This window comes from Eupeodes corollae, chromosome 1 (assembly GCF_945859685.1).
Source record: "Eupeodes corollae chromosome 1, idEupCoro1.1, whole genome shotgun sequence".
NCBI classification, from domain to species: Eukaryota; Metazoa; Arthropoda; class Insecta; order Diptera; family Syrphidae; genus Eupeodes; species Eupeodes corollae.
In genome coordinates this window covers 228,292,510-228,312,885 of record NC_079147.1, presented here as the reverse complement: position 1 = coordinate 228,312,885, position 20,376 = coordinate 228,292,510, and the positions used below count along the sequence as shown (strand labels likewise).

At 35.5% G+C, this 20,376-nt stretch overlaps 1 protein-coding gene across 2 annotated transcripts; it reads left to right on the top strand.

Moving 5' to 3' along the window:
- The first annotated feature begins 16,001 nt into the window (after positions 1 to 16,001).
- On the top strand, positions 16,002 to 20,307 carry LOC129940540 (probable isocitrate dehydrogenase [NAD] subunit alpha, mitochondrial). 2 transcript variants are annotated; one of them, XM_056048915.1, is made up of 7 exons: positions 16,012 to 16,162; positions 16,367 to 16,429; positions 16,705 to 16,869; positions 16,933 to 17,327; positions 19,119 to 19,254; positions 19,326 to 19,439; positions 19,517 to 20,307. In XM_056048915.1, the coding sequence occupies exons 1-7, from the start codon at positions 16,136 to 16,138 to the stop codon at positions 19,739 to 19,741; spliced, it is 1,125 nt and encodes a 374-aa protein (XP_055904890.1). In that variant the 5' UTR covers positions 16,012 to 16,135; the 3' UTR covers positions 19,742 to 20,307. The 2 variants fall into 2 exon arrangements, with proteins under 2 accessions (XP_055904892.1, XP_055904890.1); XM_056048917.1 differs by lacking the exon at positions 16,367 to 16,429 and having other exon boundaries at positions 16,002 to 16,162.
- The last annotated feature ends 69 nt before the right edge of the window (positions 20,308 to 20,376 follow it).

Here is a 20,376-nt window from a genome sequence, read left to right as displayed (position 1 = left end):
TAACTTCCTATGGGAAGTTAAAAATTGGTTTAGCAACTTGGTTTGAGAGATGTTGAATTCCAGCCCTATACTTTTGAAATGGATAACCCACTACAGCGACATTACGTCCTTATATTTCACCCATAAATCATTTGGATTCGAGGGAGAATATGTGGTAATAGCAAACAGTTTTTGAATTCGATAGGGCATTACAAAAATTACGACATCCTTAAGCTTCCATGCAAATCGTTCTCAAGCAATCTTAAGAACGCTTACCAACAGCAATGGAAGATGTTTATTGTTATTTGGATGTACATATTTTATATAATTTTTCGATTTTTTACTTTTCCACTTTGTGTTTTCAAAGTTTCTGAGTTTATACGAGACTAACACAGCTTACTTACTTACTTAAGGTGGCGCTACAGTCCTGTGTGAACTAGGGCCTCACGCAACAAACTTCTCCATCTAGCTCGGTCCTGGCTAGTTGTCTCCAGTTTCACGTTCCAAGTTGGGTGAGGTCACTTTCCACTTGTGCGCCACCTGATCCGCGGTCTTCCTCTACTGCGCTGAGGGCCGGAGCATTGGTTTCCATGCGCTTTACGTGACCAATCCATCTTAGTCGTTGGACTTTTACCCTTCTGGCTAAGTCTACGTCGCTGTACAGCTCGTCGTTCCATTTTCTTCCCACTCCTCTTCGATGCATACGGGACCGTAGATCACACGAAGAACTTTTCTCTCGAAGGGACCCAAAGTGCTTTCATCCGCTTTTGCCATAGTCCATGCTCCTGCACCGTATAGCAGGACGGGGATGATAAGGGCCTTATATAGCAACACTTTGGTCCCTCGAGGGAGGAGTTTACCACTCAATTGTTTTCTTAGCCCAAGTAAACAGCGGTTAGCAAGAGTTATTCTGCGTTTGATCCCAGCGCTGGTGTTATTTTCTGCGTTTACAGCGGGGCCTAGGTAGACGACGTCCTTGACTACCTCAAAGTTACGTCTAGTCGATGGAGACCAAGACGTCGGTGTTATAGGTCCTTTCTAGACGACAGCATGTACTTTGTTTTGCCCTCATTAACCGTTAAACCCATTTTTGCCGCCTTTTCCTCAATATTCACAAAAGCCCCATTGACATCATGCTGAGTTCTTCCGATTATGTCAATGTCATCAGCATATGCTAGTAATTGGACAGACTTTTGAAAGATAAAATGCACTATTCTTTCAAGTACGATGTTAAAAAAATCGCATGACAGCGCATCACCTTATCTAACAACTTTTTGACATCGAAAGGTTCTGTTAAGTTGTTTAAAACCTTAATGGAGTAGCTTGAATTCTCCATGGTCATCCTGCACAAACGGGCGAGTTTGGCAAGAATGTCCAAAACTAGACAGCTCGTCCCTTTAGATGAAAAGAGGGTGGGTGTCGATTTGGTGTTCTTGGGTTTTTCCAGGATCAGCCGTAATGTGAATATTTGATCGACTGTGGACTTTCCTGGTCTAAAACCACACTGATAAGGACCTATCAGGTTGTTGACGATGGGCTTTAGACTTTCACATATTACGGCAGAGAAGATTTTATAGGCGATGTTAAGTAGACTGATTCCTCTATAGTTGGTGCAGTTAAGAGGGGATCCTTTTTTCAGGATCGGGCAAACAATACTTAGGTTCCATTCATCGGGCATGCTTTCTTCCGACCAACTTTAGTTGCTTCAGCTGCTTTATAAAGCTCGGCATTCAAGCCATCCGATCCAGCGGCTTTATTAGACTTCACCTTAGATATGGCAATCTTTACTTCGTCTAAGTCGGGAGAACGGGATTGTTGGCTTTTGTAGTCTATGTTGAATGGATCATATTGCCTGATAGCGGAATTCGGTTCGTCGTCGCCGTTATACAGTCTGCAGAAGTGGTCCTTCCATATCCTCAGCATTGACTGCGGTTCCACTATGATGTTTCCTCTTTCGTTTTTGCAGCCTTCGGCTCTAGGTTTATGTACCTGTGAATTTCGTTTCACCTGTTCATAAAACTTTCGAACTCTCTCAACATCTTCGACCACACGCTTCTCATGCCCTCTCTTTTTCCTTCTGAGAAGTCGGCGTTCCTCTCGCCTCTTCTGCTCATAGAGCTCACGAGCAGCTCTCGTCCTTTTATGCAGCGCCGCTTTGCGTGCCTGTTGTTTGGCTGCATTTAACTGCCGACATTCCTCATCAAACCAGGGGTTCCTTGTTGGGTGGTTGCTTCAAACCCAGCACATCAGAGGCGGCTTCTCTGATTGCATCTTGGCAATGTTGCCACTGGTTTTCGATACATTGTGTTGGCGGCAGAGAACTTCGAGAGAGGTTACTTGTAACTCGGTCGGAAAAGGATTTGGCGATCTCTGGCGATTGTAGCCGTTCGACGTTGTATCTTCTCCCAGCACCTCCCTGTTTTGACTTGGGTCTGGAAATCCGACTAACACAGCTATTTTTTTTAATATTAAAATGAACACATTTATTCTAAAGGTTGAATTTTAGATTCAAAAACTATTTCATGATGATAATATTTGCTTTTTTTCAAAAAAATGACATCTAAAAAAAGATTTTGAAGTCAGATTCTTACTCAGGGCACCATCAATTTTCCGAAAAGTATAATTTGATTGTCAGTTCCAAGACCTAAATGCATATTCCGTCTATTTACTATTTGAGCTTCCGTCTTAAGCAAGACCATGCAGAACATTACTGCAAACAAACAAAATTGTTAATCGTTCTGAAAGTGTCTGTTATCAGTAATGGTTGGTGCTAAACCCATCATTTACTATCAAACATTTCAAAGCAATGAAATAATTCCACACTTCTTCGCCTCTTCGTGCTTAATTGACAATGAAGATCCAAGAGCAATTTCATAAATCATTTACTACCCTCCACATCGAAATGTAGCTGAAAATATTCATAAAAAGAATTATTCAAAAAATTGAGGGTTTTCTACCATTTTCGACAGGATATTAATTTTCTCTCGTACCGCTTCCTGGGAATATGAATGTGCCTGTACGTGTACATATCTTTTCCATTTTTATTAATCAGTGGCCGATTTTGTTTTATTTCAGTTTCAGCTGAAATTTCAATTGACTGCTTCGAGGACCATCACCTCGCATGTAGATATGTATGAATGGTCATGATGCTGAGCCATGAATTGATGCCACATCGAGATGCAGATAATTGTTGCCACTCGATTGAATGCAAGTAGACACATGAGCATTGAGCATCGAGTTGAGTACCAACCTACTCCAATTTTGGAAAAAGGTTTTTTTTTCGTTTGACGATGACCGCTACGGCATAAGACTTCATACACCCTTTTTAAATTAGTTTAAAAGCCAATTTTGCGTTTTAATAGGATAAAGCATTAAGTTGTTCCGAAAAGGGGTTGAAATTGAAGCACTTAGTTGTTCTTGGTTCATGGTTAGTGCGGGATGGTTTTTGAAAGTTTGTTGTTCAAAATATTTCTATTTCAAAGCCAATCCATAAATCTTTTTGTGTTTAATAATAACTCATCTTTGGGTTTTTTATTCTATTTCGAGGATGGGTTGGGGACTTACTTCTTTCTTCCCCTAAGCCAGCCCTAATCAAAATTGACTTGTGGAATGATACTATGACAAGGAATTTCATAAGATGAATTGCTTGCGTAAAAGGACTCGGTGTATACTTGTAACTTGCCGCGAAAAAGATAGAATATACCCGGAGGCAAGCAGATTGTGTCAAATGAGGGAGTGGATGGGGAAAACAGAAGTTTTTTTTTGTACTTTTCAATCATTATTTTAATACCTATCATGATGAAAGGGAGGGGCATTTTGTGGATTTTTAAGATTTATTTTTGTTAGTACAATCGGCGTGGTGGTTGGAAAGCTTTAAGGAAGAAAAGAAGGAGGTTGTTTCAGGGAGAAATCTACAAGCAAATATTTTAATAAATTCAAATTGAAGATGAAGAGGAAAAACATTGACAATAACTTAAAAAGTTGGCTTTTTGCATTTCAGAGAAAAAAATATTTAATGGATTTTAAGGATGAGTATATTTGTAGATACATATATATTTCAAATTGACTTCAAACAATGAAAAGCTCCTCCTTTTATTTTCTGTGGTTTCTTTTTCTTTTTTCGATGAGAATACCAACAGGAAATAAGCTTTATTTTTTGGTCCTACATGGAAACATTAATACTCCGCATGCTTCAGCACCCACTGGCTTGTCGGTGTATTGAAAATGCATTCTAATCCTAACACTGTATAAGAAGGATCCTATATATGTTCGTAGATGGAAATGGAAAATGCTTATATGCCTCCTTTAACGGCAATGCCCACAATGCAAAACATATTTTTTTTAAATTTTTGTAAGAATGTTTAATAGACACAAAAGTTTCTTCCAAAAAGAAAAAAGAGTTTTTGATTCGCATTCCACGTCATTCAGGAGGGAAAAAATATATCAGTTAATTTATGCCCATGTACGAATATGTATTTTATTTTACGAGTCAAGAACAACAAAGTCAAGTTAGCGGCGTAATTTTTAAGGCCTAGTCTGCTTACCCGTATTCGTGTCCAATATGGTAAAAATTGAACTTATAAATACAAAATTGGGTGGCGTCACAGTTCGTTAAGAACTAGGGCCTAGTGACTTATAACTTTCAAATATTCCAGTGTGTGAGCATATAATAAAGTTCAAAAACCAGATCTTCAGTTATCAGAGAAGGATGGTAAAATTGTACGCAAATTTCAAAACAAATGGTATTCAAAATACGATTGGCTTCATGGAAGTCAAAATCTAAACAAAGTATTTTGTTATCCATGCTTTTTGTTTGGCAGGATTCTCTATTTGGAAAAGAAGGTTGCAGTACAATACAAATTTTGTCCTAAAGGGTGATTTTTTTGAGGTTAGGATTTTCATGCATTAGTATTTGACAGATCACGCGGGATTTCAGACATGGTGTCAAAGAGAAAGATGCTCAGTATGCTTTGACATTTCATCATGAATAGACTTACTAACGAGCAACGCTTGCAAATCATTGAATTTTATTACCAAAATCAGTGTTCGGTTCGAAATGTGTTTCGCCCTTTATGTCCGATTTATGGTCTACATAATCGACCAAGTGAGCAAACAATTAATGCGATTGTGACCAAGTTTCGCACTCAGTTTACTTTATTGGACATTAAACCAACCACACGAATGCGTACAGTGCGAACAGAAGGGAATATTGCGTCTGTTTCTGAGAGTGTTGCTGAAGACCGTGAAATGTCGATTCGTCGCCGTTCGCAGCAATTGGGTTTGTGTTATTCTACCACATGGAAGATTTTACGCAAATATCTTGGTGTAAAACCGTATAAAATACAGCTCGTGCAAGAACGGAAGCCGAACGATCTGCCACAACGTCGAATTTTTAGTGAATGGGCCCTAGAAAAGTTGGCAGAAAATCCGCTTTTTTATCGACAAATTTTGTTCAGCGATGAGGCTCATTTCTGGTTGAAAGGCTACGTAAATAAGCAAAATTGCCGCATTTGGAGTGAAGAGCAACCAGAAGCCGTTCAAGAACTGCCCATGCATCCCGAAAAATGCACTGTTTGGTGTGGTTTGTACGCTGGTGGAATCATTGGACCGTATTTTTTCAAAGATGCTGTTGGACGCAACGTTACGGTGAATGGCGATCGCTATCGTTCAATGCTAACAAACTTTTTGTTGCCAAAAATGGAAGAACTGAATTTGGTTGAAATGTGGTTTCAACAAGATGGCGCTACATGCCACACAGCTCGCGATTCTATGGCCATTTTGAGGGAAAACTCCGGAGAACAATTCATCTCAAGGAATGGACCGGTAAGTTGGCCACCAAGATGATGCGATTTGACGCCTTTATACTTTTTTTTGTGGGGCTACGTCAAGTCTAAAGTTTACACAAATAAGCCAGCAACTATTCCAGCTTTGGAAGACAACATTTCCAAAGAAATTCGGGCTATTCCGGCCGAAATGCTCGAAAAAGTTACCCAAAATTGGACTTTCCGAATGGAAATGAAATTATCTTCAAAAAGTAAATGTCATGGACCAATCTAACGTTTCAAATAAAGAATCGATGAGATTTTGCAAATTGTATGCGTTTTTTTTTTAAAAGTTCTCAAGCTCTTAAAAAATCACCGTTTATTAAAATTTGAGGTAGTATTCGAATTGACCACCAGCTAATGAGTGCATGTAAAATAGCTGCAAGTGAACACAATCTACAAGTCAATAAGAATAGTGCTATTGTTGTCAGGCTTCTGGATGTAGTCAGCTTTTTGGCTAGACAAGAGCTAGCTTTTAGAGGAAATAATGAGAGGAAAGTGTCGAGTCCCAAAACAGGGGTAATTATCTCGAACTTTTGGAATTTTTGTCCGCTGGAAAAAATCTAATGAAAGACCATCTAGAGTCTTCATCATTATTTAAAGGCACGTCCAACAGCATTCAAAATGATTTAATTGAGTCGCTAACTATTGTTGTAAGCAATTTTACCCAGAATGAATTAGATTCATGCCAATTTATTTCAATTCAGGAAAATGAAACTACGGATGTGTTATTATAGATTTGTTAAAAATATCAAAGTCATTGATTGTTTTTCTGTTTTTTTTTTAATGTTTCAAAAGACAAAACAGCGAAGGGCATAGCTAAAATAATAGAGGATGTTCTTGAACAAAAACAAATTAAAGGCAAACTGATCAGCCAGACATATGACGGAGCCAGTGTAATGGCTGGGCATAAGGGAGGGGTTCAGGCTTTAATTAAGGAAAAATGCCCAAACACAATTTTTGTGCATTGTTGGGCACACCAATTAAATTTGGTGCTGCTTTATGGCTCAAAGCACATAAAAGAAGTCAAATTATTCGTCAGCAACTTGACTGCATTTCACTCATTTTGTTCTCGCTCCACATCAAGAACGATTTTGTTAAGGAAAGAAGGGTTTTCTTTGCCCCGTCCATCAAAAACAAAATGGAATTATCATTCAAGGGCTGTACAGACTATAAAAGGTCATACCAATCTGCTTGGTAAGGTATTTTCATTTATCATAGATAGCGACCGTTTTAATAGCGAAACTATTAATGCAGCATTTGGATTGCAGCGCATTTTTAATGATTTTAAATTCATTTTTAACTTGTCTTTATACAAAAATATGTATGTCTTTATGCAAAATAAAATTTCCTCTAAAATAGCTGTATTCACGAAAGAAGTAAACGGCATCATAGAAAGAGAACAGACGAAAGAATAAATTAGGGCATTCTTGAAGCAATGAAAATAAATTCGCTTTCATAGAAATTTCGAATGGTCAAGAAAAAATTTTAGTGGGAACAGTATATCGACCCAACAGAAACATTTGTATTTCTCCTCTTATCTCTATTTTAGAAGAGGTTTCAATTTCGTACTCTAACATAATCCTAAGTGGTGATTTCAACTGCAATATCTTAGAGGAAAATAACGTGTATGACCAATTTCTGACGCTTAATCTATTTTCTGTAAACACATCTGAGCCTACACATTTCCCTAATAATGGTAATCCTTCATTGTTGGATCTTTTTTTAGTATGTGATCGAAATAAAGTTATTCACTACGATCAACTATCTGCTCCAGGTTCTTCAAAGCACGACCTTATTTTCTTAGTTTATGATTTCCACGTTGAAAGACATAGGCAAAACCATACCATCGAATACAGGGATTTCCGTAATTTGAACTACGCCGCCTTGGAACAAAATCTTAATACTATTAGTTGGAACTCTTTGTTAGATATATCTTCGCCCTCTATGCAGGTAGAATTTTTCACTGAAAAAATTAATTAACTTTATAATAGTCATGTGCCCCAAGCACTAAAACTTTCAGTCCAAATAGCAAACCGTGGATAACGAGAAGTATTCTCTCTCTCATTAAAAAAAAAGATTTATTCTTCAAACGCTGGAAATTATTTCGCATTGACAGTTTTTATGTAAATTATTCCAAACTGCGAAACAAAATTGTTCGGGAGATACGAGATACGCAAGGCCAAAGCTCAGACATATTCAACACGTTTCAATGCCGTATTGGGAAGGAAAGAGATTTGGAAGAATCTGAAAAACATAGGAATTGGTAAATTCGATAACAAATCTACAGATTTGCTTGACATAAATGCCCTAAACTTATCTTTCGTCTCAAGCACGATAGGCACCTCGCATTTTCCAGACCGGGTTAATTCATCGGAGAATAATTTATCAAATGCTAGGCCTAATACACCCCTTTTCGACTTCTCTCCCATTACCCCGGAGGATGTAGTTGAGGTCCCATTATCGATAAAATCTAACGCTGTAGGACTCGATATGATGGACCCTAAGTTTTTAAAAATTGTTCTCCCTACCTTGCTACCATTCATCACACTCATTTTTAACTCCATTTTAAGAACACGTGAGTTTCCTTCTCTATGGAAAAAGCAAAGGTTATTCCTATACCAAAAAATTCCAAAGGAGATGAGTTTAGACCTATATCTATATTGCCTTTTTTGTCGAAAGTTTTTGAGAGAATACTTCAAAAGCAAATAAACGAGTTTCTATCACGGTTTGACTTATTGACCTCAAGACAATCTGGCTTTCGAAAGAAAAATAGCTGCTTGACTGCCTTGTTAAGTGTTTCTGAGGATATTAGAAAAGCAGTTGATATGGACAACGTTACTTTCCTAATTCTTCTCGATTTCTCTAAGGCCTTCGACATGGTAAATCACAACATTCTTTGCCTTAAGCTCTCAAATTATTTCAATTTTTCCTCCTCTGCAGTCGATCTATTGTTTTCTTATTTAACAGAACGTGAACAGACGGTTGAACATAAACAACAAAAATCGATCTTCTTACCTGTTGCGAATGGTGTTCCACAAGGGTCAATACTAGGTCCCTTATTCTTTTCAATGTATGTGAACGAGTTGCCTAGTATTGTAAAAAATTGTTCCATTCGCATGTATGCCGACGACACTCAGCTCTACCTAAGTTATCCCTTTGGGATGATTGAACACTACGTTGCATGTATTAATGAAGATTTAAAAAGAATCGATCAATGGTCAATTGAAAATTGCTTGCTACTTAACCCGATAAAATCGAAATGCATCGTCATCGCTAGGAATAAGATGGATGTGTCATATTTTCCTCAAGTTGCTCTCAAAGAAAATCCCATCATGTATGTCGACAAAGCTGTAAACCTCGGTGTTTTGTTCAATATGACCCTGACTTGGGAGGACCATATCAATAGAACTGTGGGTAAGTGTTATAGTGTCCTTCGTATGCTCTGGCCATCTCAATATTTAATTCCAATAAAAATCAGAGTTCTTATATTTAAAAACGTTGTTTCTGCCTTTAATCACTTACGGTTGCGAAATTTTCTGCAAACTTGACTTCGAAAGCAAAAGAAAACTTAGTGTCGTCTTTAACTGTGCTGTTCGTTATGTTTATGGACTTAGACGTTTTGATCGAATATCCAATTACGTGATTCAATTTCTCGGAATGACATTTACAAATTTTCTCAAATATCGAACTTTAACTTTTTTCTCTGATATTCTTCAAACCCGACAACCTGAATACCTTTATAATGAGATAAGATTCCTAAACTCAAATCGTTCCGCTCAAGTTTTGGTCCCGCGTTTTTGTTGTGCGACATCTGAACGCCAGTTTTTTGTAAACTCCTCACGAATGTGGAATTCGTTACCACGTGAAATAAGAAGTTTAAATTGCGCAAAGAAATTAAAAAATGAATTAAAACTGTACCTTAGCAATTAATTACAATTAAAACAATTAATAATACATTTTTTAAATTCATCTTTTTATAAAATTGTATAAGTTCCTATTCTCACTCGTATTAATATTTTTGTTATTATTATTCTCTTTCTTTCTTTTTGTAATTTGATGTTTTAACATTTTAACTTATATTTATTGTGATACAAAATGCCGTAGCTGCTGTACACTTTAAAGCTATATTATAAATAAGAATTTATGTTCTTACAATATTAGCTAATCATGATTAATAATAAAATACTAAAATAATCAAGGAGTTGAAACAAAATGATTCATGTGAAATTGTATTCGTAGAATTGTTAGATCAGGACAGATTTGCCAGATATCATAGCTAGTTTCCAAACGGTCCCTACCAAGTTTTGCTTAAAAATATAAACAATACTTTGATGCAGAAAAGTTAAAAATGAACTGCAAATTATTTGTCCCGACACTTCAAAAAACCTAAACCCTTGGATCTGCTAAACTTTCTAATTGAAAACGGCCTTGAAAATGTTTATTCAGAAACATTTACTTTACTAAAGTTGTTTTTGACTATTCCAATTTCAATAGCCTCTAGTGAAAGATCTATAAGTGATATATAATAGAATAGCAGATTCAACACTAACAGGTTAATTAGTTAAAGAAATAATGGTTTCAACTGACTTCAAAACAAAGTAGTCGATATTTTCGGAAAACAAAAGACCAGGCGCATTAAATTAATTTATAAACAGGTTTAGCTATCATCTAAAACTTAATATGAAACAAACAGAAAGAAAAACAGAAACTTTAAAAACTTAAAAATAAAATAAGACGCCACTAAAAACTTAATGAAAATTAAAAAAAAAAAAAAGAAAAAAAACCTTCTTCAATACATCTATCTTGACGTGGTTAGAAGGCTTTATACCAAATGATGTAAGTGCTTAAAACGCGAAATAATGAATCAAAATTCGTGTCTACCTAGTCAAATGGACTGCCGCACGTCACTGCATAGAAGTATATAAGATTCAGTAATTCAATAGAATTTAATCGATTTGAAAGAATATCTTTGATAAAAATTATGCTTTGAGCGTTCCTTCTGACTTCAAGCGTTTCTGTACCAATCAGGGCACACATGAAGCGATAATTTGGCATATCGCCAGACCAATTTAAATTTTGTAAAGCAAATCGCGTCAATCTTTTTTGAATTTGCTCAATTCTAAGGATTCTATTCGCATAGAATGGGCACCAGATTATAGAGCAATATTCCAAATAAGGAAGCACTAATGAATTGAACAACGTTTTAATTGTATTGACATCTTTGAAATCAGATGCATTTCGTTTTAGGTATCTAAGCATTGAATTTCCTTCGGAAACTATAAAGTCAGTATGAGCACGAAAATCTAACAAGAACACCCAGAACTTATATCAACGCAACTCTTAAAAGAAGATCATTTCCAAATTTGTACATAAAATGAATGACGTTCAGTGATCGAGTCACACTGAAAATTTTACATTTGGAGAAATTTAATTGGAAGTGATTGTATCTGCACCAATCAAGAAGCAAGCCAATATCCATCTGAAGTTTTCCGCAATCTAAAATTGTGTGGATGGCATAAAAAATTTTGACATCGTCAGCAAACATTAGTCATATGGTGTTCTTTAAAACTGAAGGTAAATCATTTATAAATAAAAGGAAGAGCAATGGGCTCAAATGACTACCTTGGGGAAGACCTGAGTCAACATCAATAGGACTTGAGTAGTACCCATTTATTTCCACAATCTGCTTTCTATTTGAAAGATACGATTCCAACCAACTTAGAAATGAGCTATTGCAACCCATCTTCATTAGTTTTTGAATAAGTAAACCGTGATAAACTCGGTCGAAAGCTTTAACGGAATCTGTATAAAGTACATCCACTTGATAACCTTTCTCCATTTGGGTTAAGCAATAACTCGTAAAGAAACGTAGGCCTTTTTCACACGAGACGGCTTCGTCCATACGGTTAAAATCCGTACGGTTTTATCCGTGAGAAATTTATAGTGAACTAATAAAATTAACTAAAGCTTTCACACTGGACGGAGACGGGCTTTTTCGGTACGGACGATTAAAAACAGCCGTCTCAAGGACTGAAATATACGGCGACCGTGCCGTCGCCATCTTATCAGTGGCGTACCTGACTACGCGAACGCATTCTCAAAAGACGATTTTTATTCGTCTGCCGCCCGTTTTTTGTGGTCACTTGTATCTGAGTTAAAATTAAAAATATCTAAAATATAACCAAACGTAGACGATTCACGGGAAAAATACGTGTGAAAACAAAGTCCGTAAGGAAAAAAATCGCAGGGGTTTTAACCATACGGACGAAACCGTCTCGAGAGAGGCCATAGGTTTGTGGCTGTTGAGCGGCCCTTGACGAAAGCATGTCGACTAGGCGACAGAAACTCTTTTAAATAAAAATAGAACTTTCCACTTATGATTTTTTCTAGAAACTTTGGAATAGCCGATAGCTTCGAAATGGGCCTATAATTTTTGATTAATTGCTTAGCGCCATGTCCTTTCTTTGACAAGAGATAATATAAATCGGATTAATGAATGAAATTTTCCATTCCTCTAAAAAAGTACTTGGTGAGATAGATTTGTTAAAAAGTAGTGTTAGGGGAAGACATAAATTGGAAGAGCATCTTGATAAAAGAAGATGTGGTATTTTGTCATGATCCGCTTTTTTGGAAATATCGATTTCGCATAAAGCAACCAAAACTTCTTCTACAGATAAATGTGGAGGCACAAAATTAATCGAGGCATCAACATTGGATACATAGTGTTAACACCTAGAATAGTGTCTATATTATAAGAAGATTTTAAAAAAAAATTGAAAAAGTTGGTAAGATGACTGCATGTCCTTCGATTTGTCATTATTGTATTACTCTTGGATGATTTTTTAATTCCTTTCAAGAGACAGGGCTTGACAGCCCTACGCACTAACCGTTATGCCAATACAGTTAAAGGTGTAAACAAAATAACCAAGTCAAATCATTAGAGAGAAAGAAATATGGACTAATGATTCCTTCTGCCCATAGAGCACACCAAATAGTGCTTGTGGATTATAATCACTCCGAAAGTGAGAATTTTGGTCATCAACTTACTGATTCGACCGTACAAAATTTTCTTGTGAAAATTGGGATCGGTGGCCATCTCGTTTTTGGCCCAGTCGCCGAACGTGGTTCTTTATCAATTCTTTCTCGAGTTGGATATAATAACCCCGTTAACCAAAATCCTTCAGCAAAATATTCCATAGAGTGGATGTGCACAGCTCAAATTGTTGCCTTTTTAACAAAAAAAAAAATGGTTTAATTAAAAAATTATTACTATACGAATTGTAGCGTCTTCGGGTAGCCATTTTAATCCAAATTTATTTACTTACTTACTTTAGGTAGCACTACAGTCCTGCGTGAACTAGGGCCTCAACCAACAAACTTCTCCATCTATGCTCGTTCCTAGCTCGATGCCTCTAGTTTCACGCTCCAAGTTGGGTGAGGTCACTTTCCACTTGTACGTGATAAGTGATCTGCTGCCTTCCTCTATTGCGCTGTCCTGAAGATCTTTTCTCTCGAAACGACCAAAGGTGCCTTCATCCTCTTTTGTCATAATCCATGCTTCTGCACCGTATAGCAAGACGGGGATAATGAGGGTCTTTTTTGACTTAAACAGTCACTAACAAAAATCTATTTATCAATGTTTAGTCAAGGATGGAATAAAAATCAAGTTGTTTTGCATATTAACAAATGTAAGACTATGACTTTAATATGCAAAAAGTTCAATTTCTTAGAAAAATCTTGTCGTTTTCTGACTTAAAAATGATTCTGATGTTGTCTATGTTTTCGGGATTTTTGGCGGCCTATTACTTACGACGCGGTAGATGGTAGATTTTTGCTCGCCTCGGCCGTTTAGGGTCAGTTTTACACTCCTAAAAGCTTAACCATACATGCAAAAATGTAAAAGTTTTAAAATCTTTTGTCTTCTACCAATACACTAGGAATTCGTATCTTTCATCTCTATGAAACAAAAGTGAAACGGTAAAACGGCATTAGCTTTCACTTTTTTAAAACACTAATACTTGCAAACAAGAAGTTGAAACAATACAGTGATAGATGTCTCTTAGGTCTAATATTTTTGGTAATTGGCAGATAATTTTTAGAACTTTTAAATCGTGTACTTTGATAGTCCAAAACCGCAGCAGACATTATAACTAAAAACTTTATTGTAAATTTATTTGTTTTCAAAATTCAAGAATTAGGATCAACTTATTTGTGTGTCTGCACAAAGAGCTAAATTCCAAATGTATTCAAACTTCGTAGGTTTTTTTTGAAATCCTCTGAGCTTAGGGGGTATTTAAATTCATTAGAGAACTATCCACAAAACTCTACAAACTTCAATAGTTATAACATGAACTACTGACCTTCCAATTATATAAAGGCTATTATGTACCCATGCACTTACCTTAATGTAACAAGTCGTCTACTGTGTGTTTAATAAGATCAAGGGGGTATTCGCTCCAACTGATCCACATTCATTCTTGTATATGTATGTGACGATTTATGGAGATCGTATGCCTTAATCTCTTCTATCAAATTAAAAATTATTACGGAGAAGGACGGATTATGCATTTATTTGTAATTATTTAAATTAACGGTTCTTAACATAATTAAATAACACTTTAAAGTATGTTTTACTTTGGTTAACACAATTTAATTTGACAACTTAACTAAGTTTAAAAATTTTCATTTGCTTTTATCATTGTTTATTTCTTAGTTCTTTAATGTACTGGACCTGTTAATATTGAAATTAGTGATGGGACTTCTACCACTTAAATGGTATTTCTACCACTTTTTTTGTTTCTGAAATTCTACCACCTCCAACTCAAAATCTACCATTTTTTACCATTCGCTGGTTATAAAAGTAATTTTTCTATTATATCATTGTATTGCTGTATTGACATATTGAAAAATCGTTGAGGGACATACATTTTTACTTCTGTAAAAATCAAAAAAAAAAACAAAAAGATTTCATAAACTTTCAGAAGGCACTTGGTGTCGTTGAACATCAAATTTTAAAAGTTAGTCAAACTCGTTCTAGAAAATGAAAATAAAATCATGGAATTAAGAAAAGTTATCTGCAGCTTTTATGTGGAGTTATGTGTACAAATTAAACAACGATTTACTTTTTGTAATGATAAAGTTAATGTACTAAATTATTTAGATCCAAAAAAAGTCATAGCTGGAACAATGCCAACAGTCATATTTTCCGGTATTTCAACGCTGCAAGCATTGAACTGCTCAATGTTAACTAGAGAAAACTCATAGCCGAGTATAAAATAAAAGAAAGTTTTGAGAATGATAACATTGTACAACAGCGAATTTTTCTTAAAAATTTGAAAGACGTCATTGTACATATTACAACTTTGTTGTTTACCACAATTTTCACAACTCAACACTATCTAAAAAGATAAAAGAAACAAATTGAACACAACTGTACTCAACATTTCAGCTGCAAGAGAAATTTTGGGGAACGGGAACATTTTGATCTCTCAGAGGTGTTGGTTAAATATGCTTCGAAATATCAATTCAAAGATGATTCTAATATAAAATAATTATTTTATCGGTTGTGAGCAAGATATGTGATTTTAAAATTAATTTGAATGGAATGATTTTGTTTTGTTTTTTCTTACCACCTTTTTTTTGGGCTATTTACCACCACTTTGATTTTTCCAAGTCCCATCACTGTGAAATTCATTGTGATCTGCTTTTTCTTAAATGACATTTTGAAGTACTAAACACAATTTTTGTTTTCTTTTTCAGATATAAGGTTATTATCATATGTGTGTATTTTTAATATTTTCACTTCTTGCACCTACTTTTTTAATATATTTTTAGCTTTAAAACAAGTTTTATAAATTTGTTAAACTCACATAGAATTTAATAAATTCACACCTGGAAATTTGACAACTCTACAGCACTTGTTAACATGTACACGAAGTTCTCTGATAGAATAATGAAGCGAAAAATAATTTCAATCATCTTCCAGGCTCCATAAAAAAGAAAAATGTTTCGAAGGAATCAGGGTATCCATGGCAAACCTCTTTAAATAAGTATAGTCATTTAATTTTTAACTATTTTTTCTTTACAGCATAAATATAAATTCTAATACTACTACTAATACTAGATAGCATCCCTGTTAACATTTGCACGTGACAGCAATTGATTTTACAAAACCGCGACCAACTTCACTTTAAACTTGCAAAAAAAAACACTTTGCAAGTTACCGAAAACGAAAAACCATTCCTGGCCGGAGTGCATCGTGAACCCAATAAAATAAATTCTCCACGAAATTTTGCAATCAATTCAATAAATAAACTATTTATCAAAACACAATGGCAGCACGACTAATCCAGAAAATTGTAAGAAAAAAGAATTTCTACAAAAAAAACCCAAAAAATAAGAAGTACTCCTCTTCCTTCTTTCGTTATTAAATTATAGTGTGAAAAAGAAAATAGAGTGCTAGTCGTTCATAATTTAACTTAATTCGTTTATATATAATTATTAATTGAAACGATTGCTTATGAATAAAATTTGCTTTTTAATTTATTTACAATAAATTGTAGTTAAAATCCTTAGGACTAAGCCACATGGGAGGGGGGGACGTGGCCCCCGTGGCCACAAAGGTGGTCAGTATTTTGTATTGTTTTTTTTTACATAATCAAAAAATTGTTATTTTGTAGTGCAATTAGTAGAAAATTATTTTGATGATTTAATGAACAAGTTAAGGAACATTTTCATTCTCGACTTCTTAGTGCTGCAAGAGATTATCTACTCCAGATAAAAATTGCAAAGAAATTTTTCTTAACCTCCATTCTTCGTTCACTGACACATTATGTAACCTCATTTCCACAGACAAATTTTTTTTTGGCATTATAGAGATGTACTTTTTTTGGTTTTTTAGATCACTGCCCCAACAACCGGAAGAGCATACTCCTCTGGTGCAAAGAAGGTCACTCTTATTCCTGGTGACGGAATTGGTCCGGAAATTTCAGCTGCAGTTCAAAAGATTTTCGCTGCCGCGAATGTACCTATTGAATGGGAATCTGTTGATGTTACTCCAGTCAGAGTAAGAAAATTATTGAATACATAATGCTTGAATGCAGATGAATAAAATGTGTTTTATGTTTAGGGACCTGATGGAATGTTTGGTATTCCTCAAGCTGCCATCGATTCTGTAAACAAAAATAAAATTGGTCTCAAGGGACCATTGATGACACCCATTGGCAAAGGACATCGTTCGTTGAATCTTGCTCTGCGAAAGGAATTTAATTTGTACGCAAATGTGCGTCCTTGTCGCAGTTTGGAAGGCTACAAGACCTTATATGATGATGTGGATGTTGTAACTATTCGTGAGAACACCGAGGGTGAATACTCTGGTATTGAGCACGAAATCATCGATGGTGTTGTACAAAGTATTAAGCTTATCACAGAAGAAGCTTCCAGTCGTGTTGCTGAATTCGCTTTCCAATATGCAAGGGACAACGGCAGGAAGAAGGTTACCGTTGTGCACAAGGCCAATATCATGTAAGAAATAATAATTTTACTATAAAAATATGTTAGTCTTGTTTAAGTTATGTAGATTCGCCGCATTTAAGCAGTTTGACTTTTATAGTTGTAGTTGTTTCAAACTTGAACAGGCTGGCAGTCATTTGGCAGTTAATTCTTTTAAGGTTAAATTAATTCAACAGCATTACGTTTTCTTCGTATTTGATTAAAATTGGTTTCAGTTTTTAAAATGTTGCATTTCTTGAAAAGCAACTTTTGTTTGAAAAGATATTCCTTTATTTGTATTGAAAATAATTACTCTCTTAGTGTGATAGAGTACTGCAACTTGAATTCGAGCTGTAGCTAGACTTTCAGTCATAAAATGCCTTACTTCACTCTTGTTTTGTATCCACAGTAACTGCGTTCGTGTCGAAGCTCAAAATATTTTTAATTTTAAACTAAATAGATTTCTGGCTTATTTTTGAAAACATAGGAAATCTTCATTTCATTGCTCAGAAATCAATTTAATATTTTAAGTTTTCAAAAATTTAATTTCTCAGGGTTTCAAGTTAAACAATAAAAATGATACTTAAGGTGGCGCTACAGTCTGGGGCGGACCTGGGCCTCAACCAACATGCGTCTCCAGCCATCTCCGTCCCTAGCTATCTGTCTCCAGTTTAGTTCAAATGGTAGACATGTGCATTGAAGAGGACACTAGCGTACACAGGTTTTTTATTAAAACCCACCCCTTTCTATCAACTCCTACTCTCACCTCGCCGCGGTGAATATCGGGTGCCTAGTACCTCAACAGGAGATTGGGTTCCAACCCCAGTGGAAAGTTGTAGGGGGCAGTTAACGAGAAAGGGGGGAGAGGTGTTTCCACTAATACACCTCTCCCTACCCAGACGGCAGCGGATGAATTCTCGAGATGGAACAACGGTGGCGTCTACAGTTCCAGTAAGGTTGAACTACTTAGTAAACACCTTATAGGGCTTGTACGACATATTCGGAGCCCAGACCAATAAGGAGCGTTTTATCCGGCTTCCCGTCCTTGGAGTTATAATAAGGATCTGGCCCTCCAGTTTGGGGGTTGTGCTGTTGGTGTGACTTCCTGACCACGTACAAAATACCTTAGTTGCGAAGCACCAACAAGCCTCGGATGCGGACGGATTTACTGTTGACAATAAAAATGATACGACTTCTTTTTTTTTAAGTTTCACATGTCACCAGACTTTGGCTTGTTAAAAAAGCTGAACTGAACGTTCTACGTGTTTTAAACGGTTTCGATTATGGCAAAAGAACAGGGAACCATTTAGAACAACTTTTGTTAAAGTTAATTTAATATTATACTCATAGGCTTAGACCTTGGAATTGATAATCAACTGTGATGATGTTGTGCACGACTTTTAAGCTGGGATATATAATTCATTGTACCCATGCCGTCATGGTCAACGCTTGTGCCTTTTTAAAGTTTTTTTTGAGGGTACTACCTCTTGCAAGGAAATAATAAATGTATTTCTTTTCATGGCCAAGTGCTTCTTATTATTGCAAGTGACGCAAACTTTAAAGGTAGCAACTATCTCCTGGTTGATCACATGACAATCTTGCATTCTTGGTAATCCTCTTCGAAAGTCTTATTGTTTTTAAGCCCTTAAATCTCAAAACTCTGACATGAAACAAGAAAATTTAGACTAAAATTCAAGTAAAGTAAATGAGGTTCCACACAAACAAATTATTATAATATTCAAGATTTCAAAAAAACATAAACTTGAACTCGAATCCCAACTCGAAGTAAATGAAATAAAATTTGTTTTCCCTTTTTATTCTCAGGCGCATGTCTGATGGTCTTTTCTTGCGATGCGTTCGTGACATGGCTGAAAAGTATCCCGAAGTTAAGTTCGAAGAACGTTACCTCGATACTGTGTGCCTTAACATGGTTCAAGATCCAAAGAAATACGATGTCCTGGTAAAACAAAAAAAAAATAATTTTAAATCTTATTCTCAATTTTTAATACCACTTTCTTATAACTTCTCAAGGTAATGCCAAATTTGTATGGTGACATCTTGTCTGATATGTGCGCTGGCTTAGTTGGTGGACTTGGTTTGACACCATCAGGAAATATTGGATTGAATGGTGCCCTCTTTGAATCGGTAAGTATATACATATATATTTTTTTTTGTTAAACTTAGTAAACAGCATAAGTAAATCAATTTTAAAACATTATTAGGTTCACGGAACTGCCCCAGACATTGCTGGCAAGGACTTGGCCAATCCCACCGCCCTTTTATTGTCTGCAGTTATGATGCTGAGACATATGGAACTTATGGAACCCGCAGCCAAAATTGAACGTGCCTGCTTTGATGTTATCAAAGAAGGAAAATACTTGACAGGAGATCTAGGTGGCAAATCCAAATGCTCAGAATTTACCAACGAAATTTGCGCCAAAATCTAAACATCCTAGTACAAAATTTGTCAGAAAGCTAGTTTCAATAATTGTTCTTCGAATAAGAAAATAACAAACAGAACCTCCTACTTAATTATTGTTGAAATTCCACGACCTTGATGGAATTGGAATATTCTAGTTGTCAATCATTATGATTTTGTTTAAGCTTTTATTTAAATTATTGTATTATTTTATTTATGATGCTATTTGATTGATAATTGAAGTTTTTTTTATGATTTCAATTCAATTCAATGATTTCTTTTAAGATATAAAGTAAAACTTTTATTGATTTCGTTATCAAAGAGATAATATGGTGCTGCGACCAATTCAACATATTAACTGTTTATATTTTCTCAATTCTATATTTTTTTTTGTTTACCATTCAAACCAAAAACATACACAATGTTATCGAACATTATTCTCAATACGTTTTGTCGGAGTAACTGTAAGTCACAATTAAAACAGATTTGTAATTTACATACTGTTGGAGTTTTTTTTTTAAATTCATGTCACAGTTATGTAAGTCAATTATTAAGCGATGCCATTAAATGAAATACAAATAAGCTAAAAACATATGTCTTAAGAAGTATGGTTTTAATAATTATAGTCATCATCGGGACGCCGCGCGTAACAGTTTTAAAGTG

Bases quoted from the DNA above. Each gene is read 5' to 3' on its own strand.
- LOC129940540 (XM_056048915.1), top strand. From the start codon at position 16,136: ATGGCAGCACGACTAATCCAGAAAATT. The intron at 16,870-16,932 runs GTAAGAAAATTA...TTTTATGTTTAG, and splicing joins TTGATGTTACTCCAGTCAGA to GGACCTGATGGAATGTTTGG. The intron at 17,328-19,118 runs GTAAGAAATAAT...TTTTATTCTCAG, and splicing joins GTGCACAAGGCCAATATCAT to GCGCATGTCTGATGGTCTTT.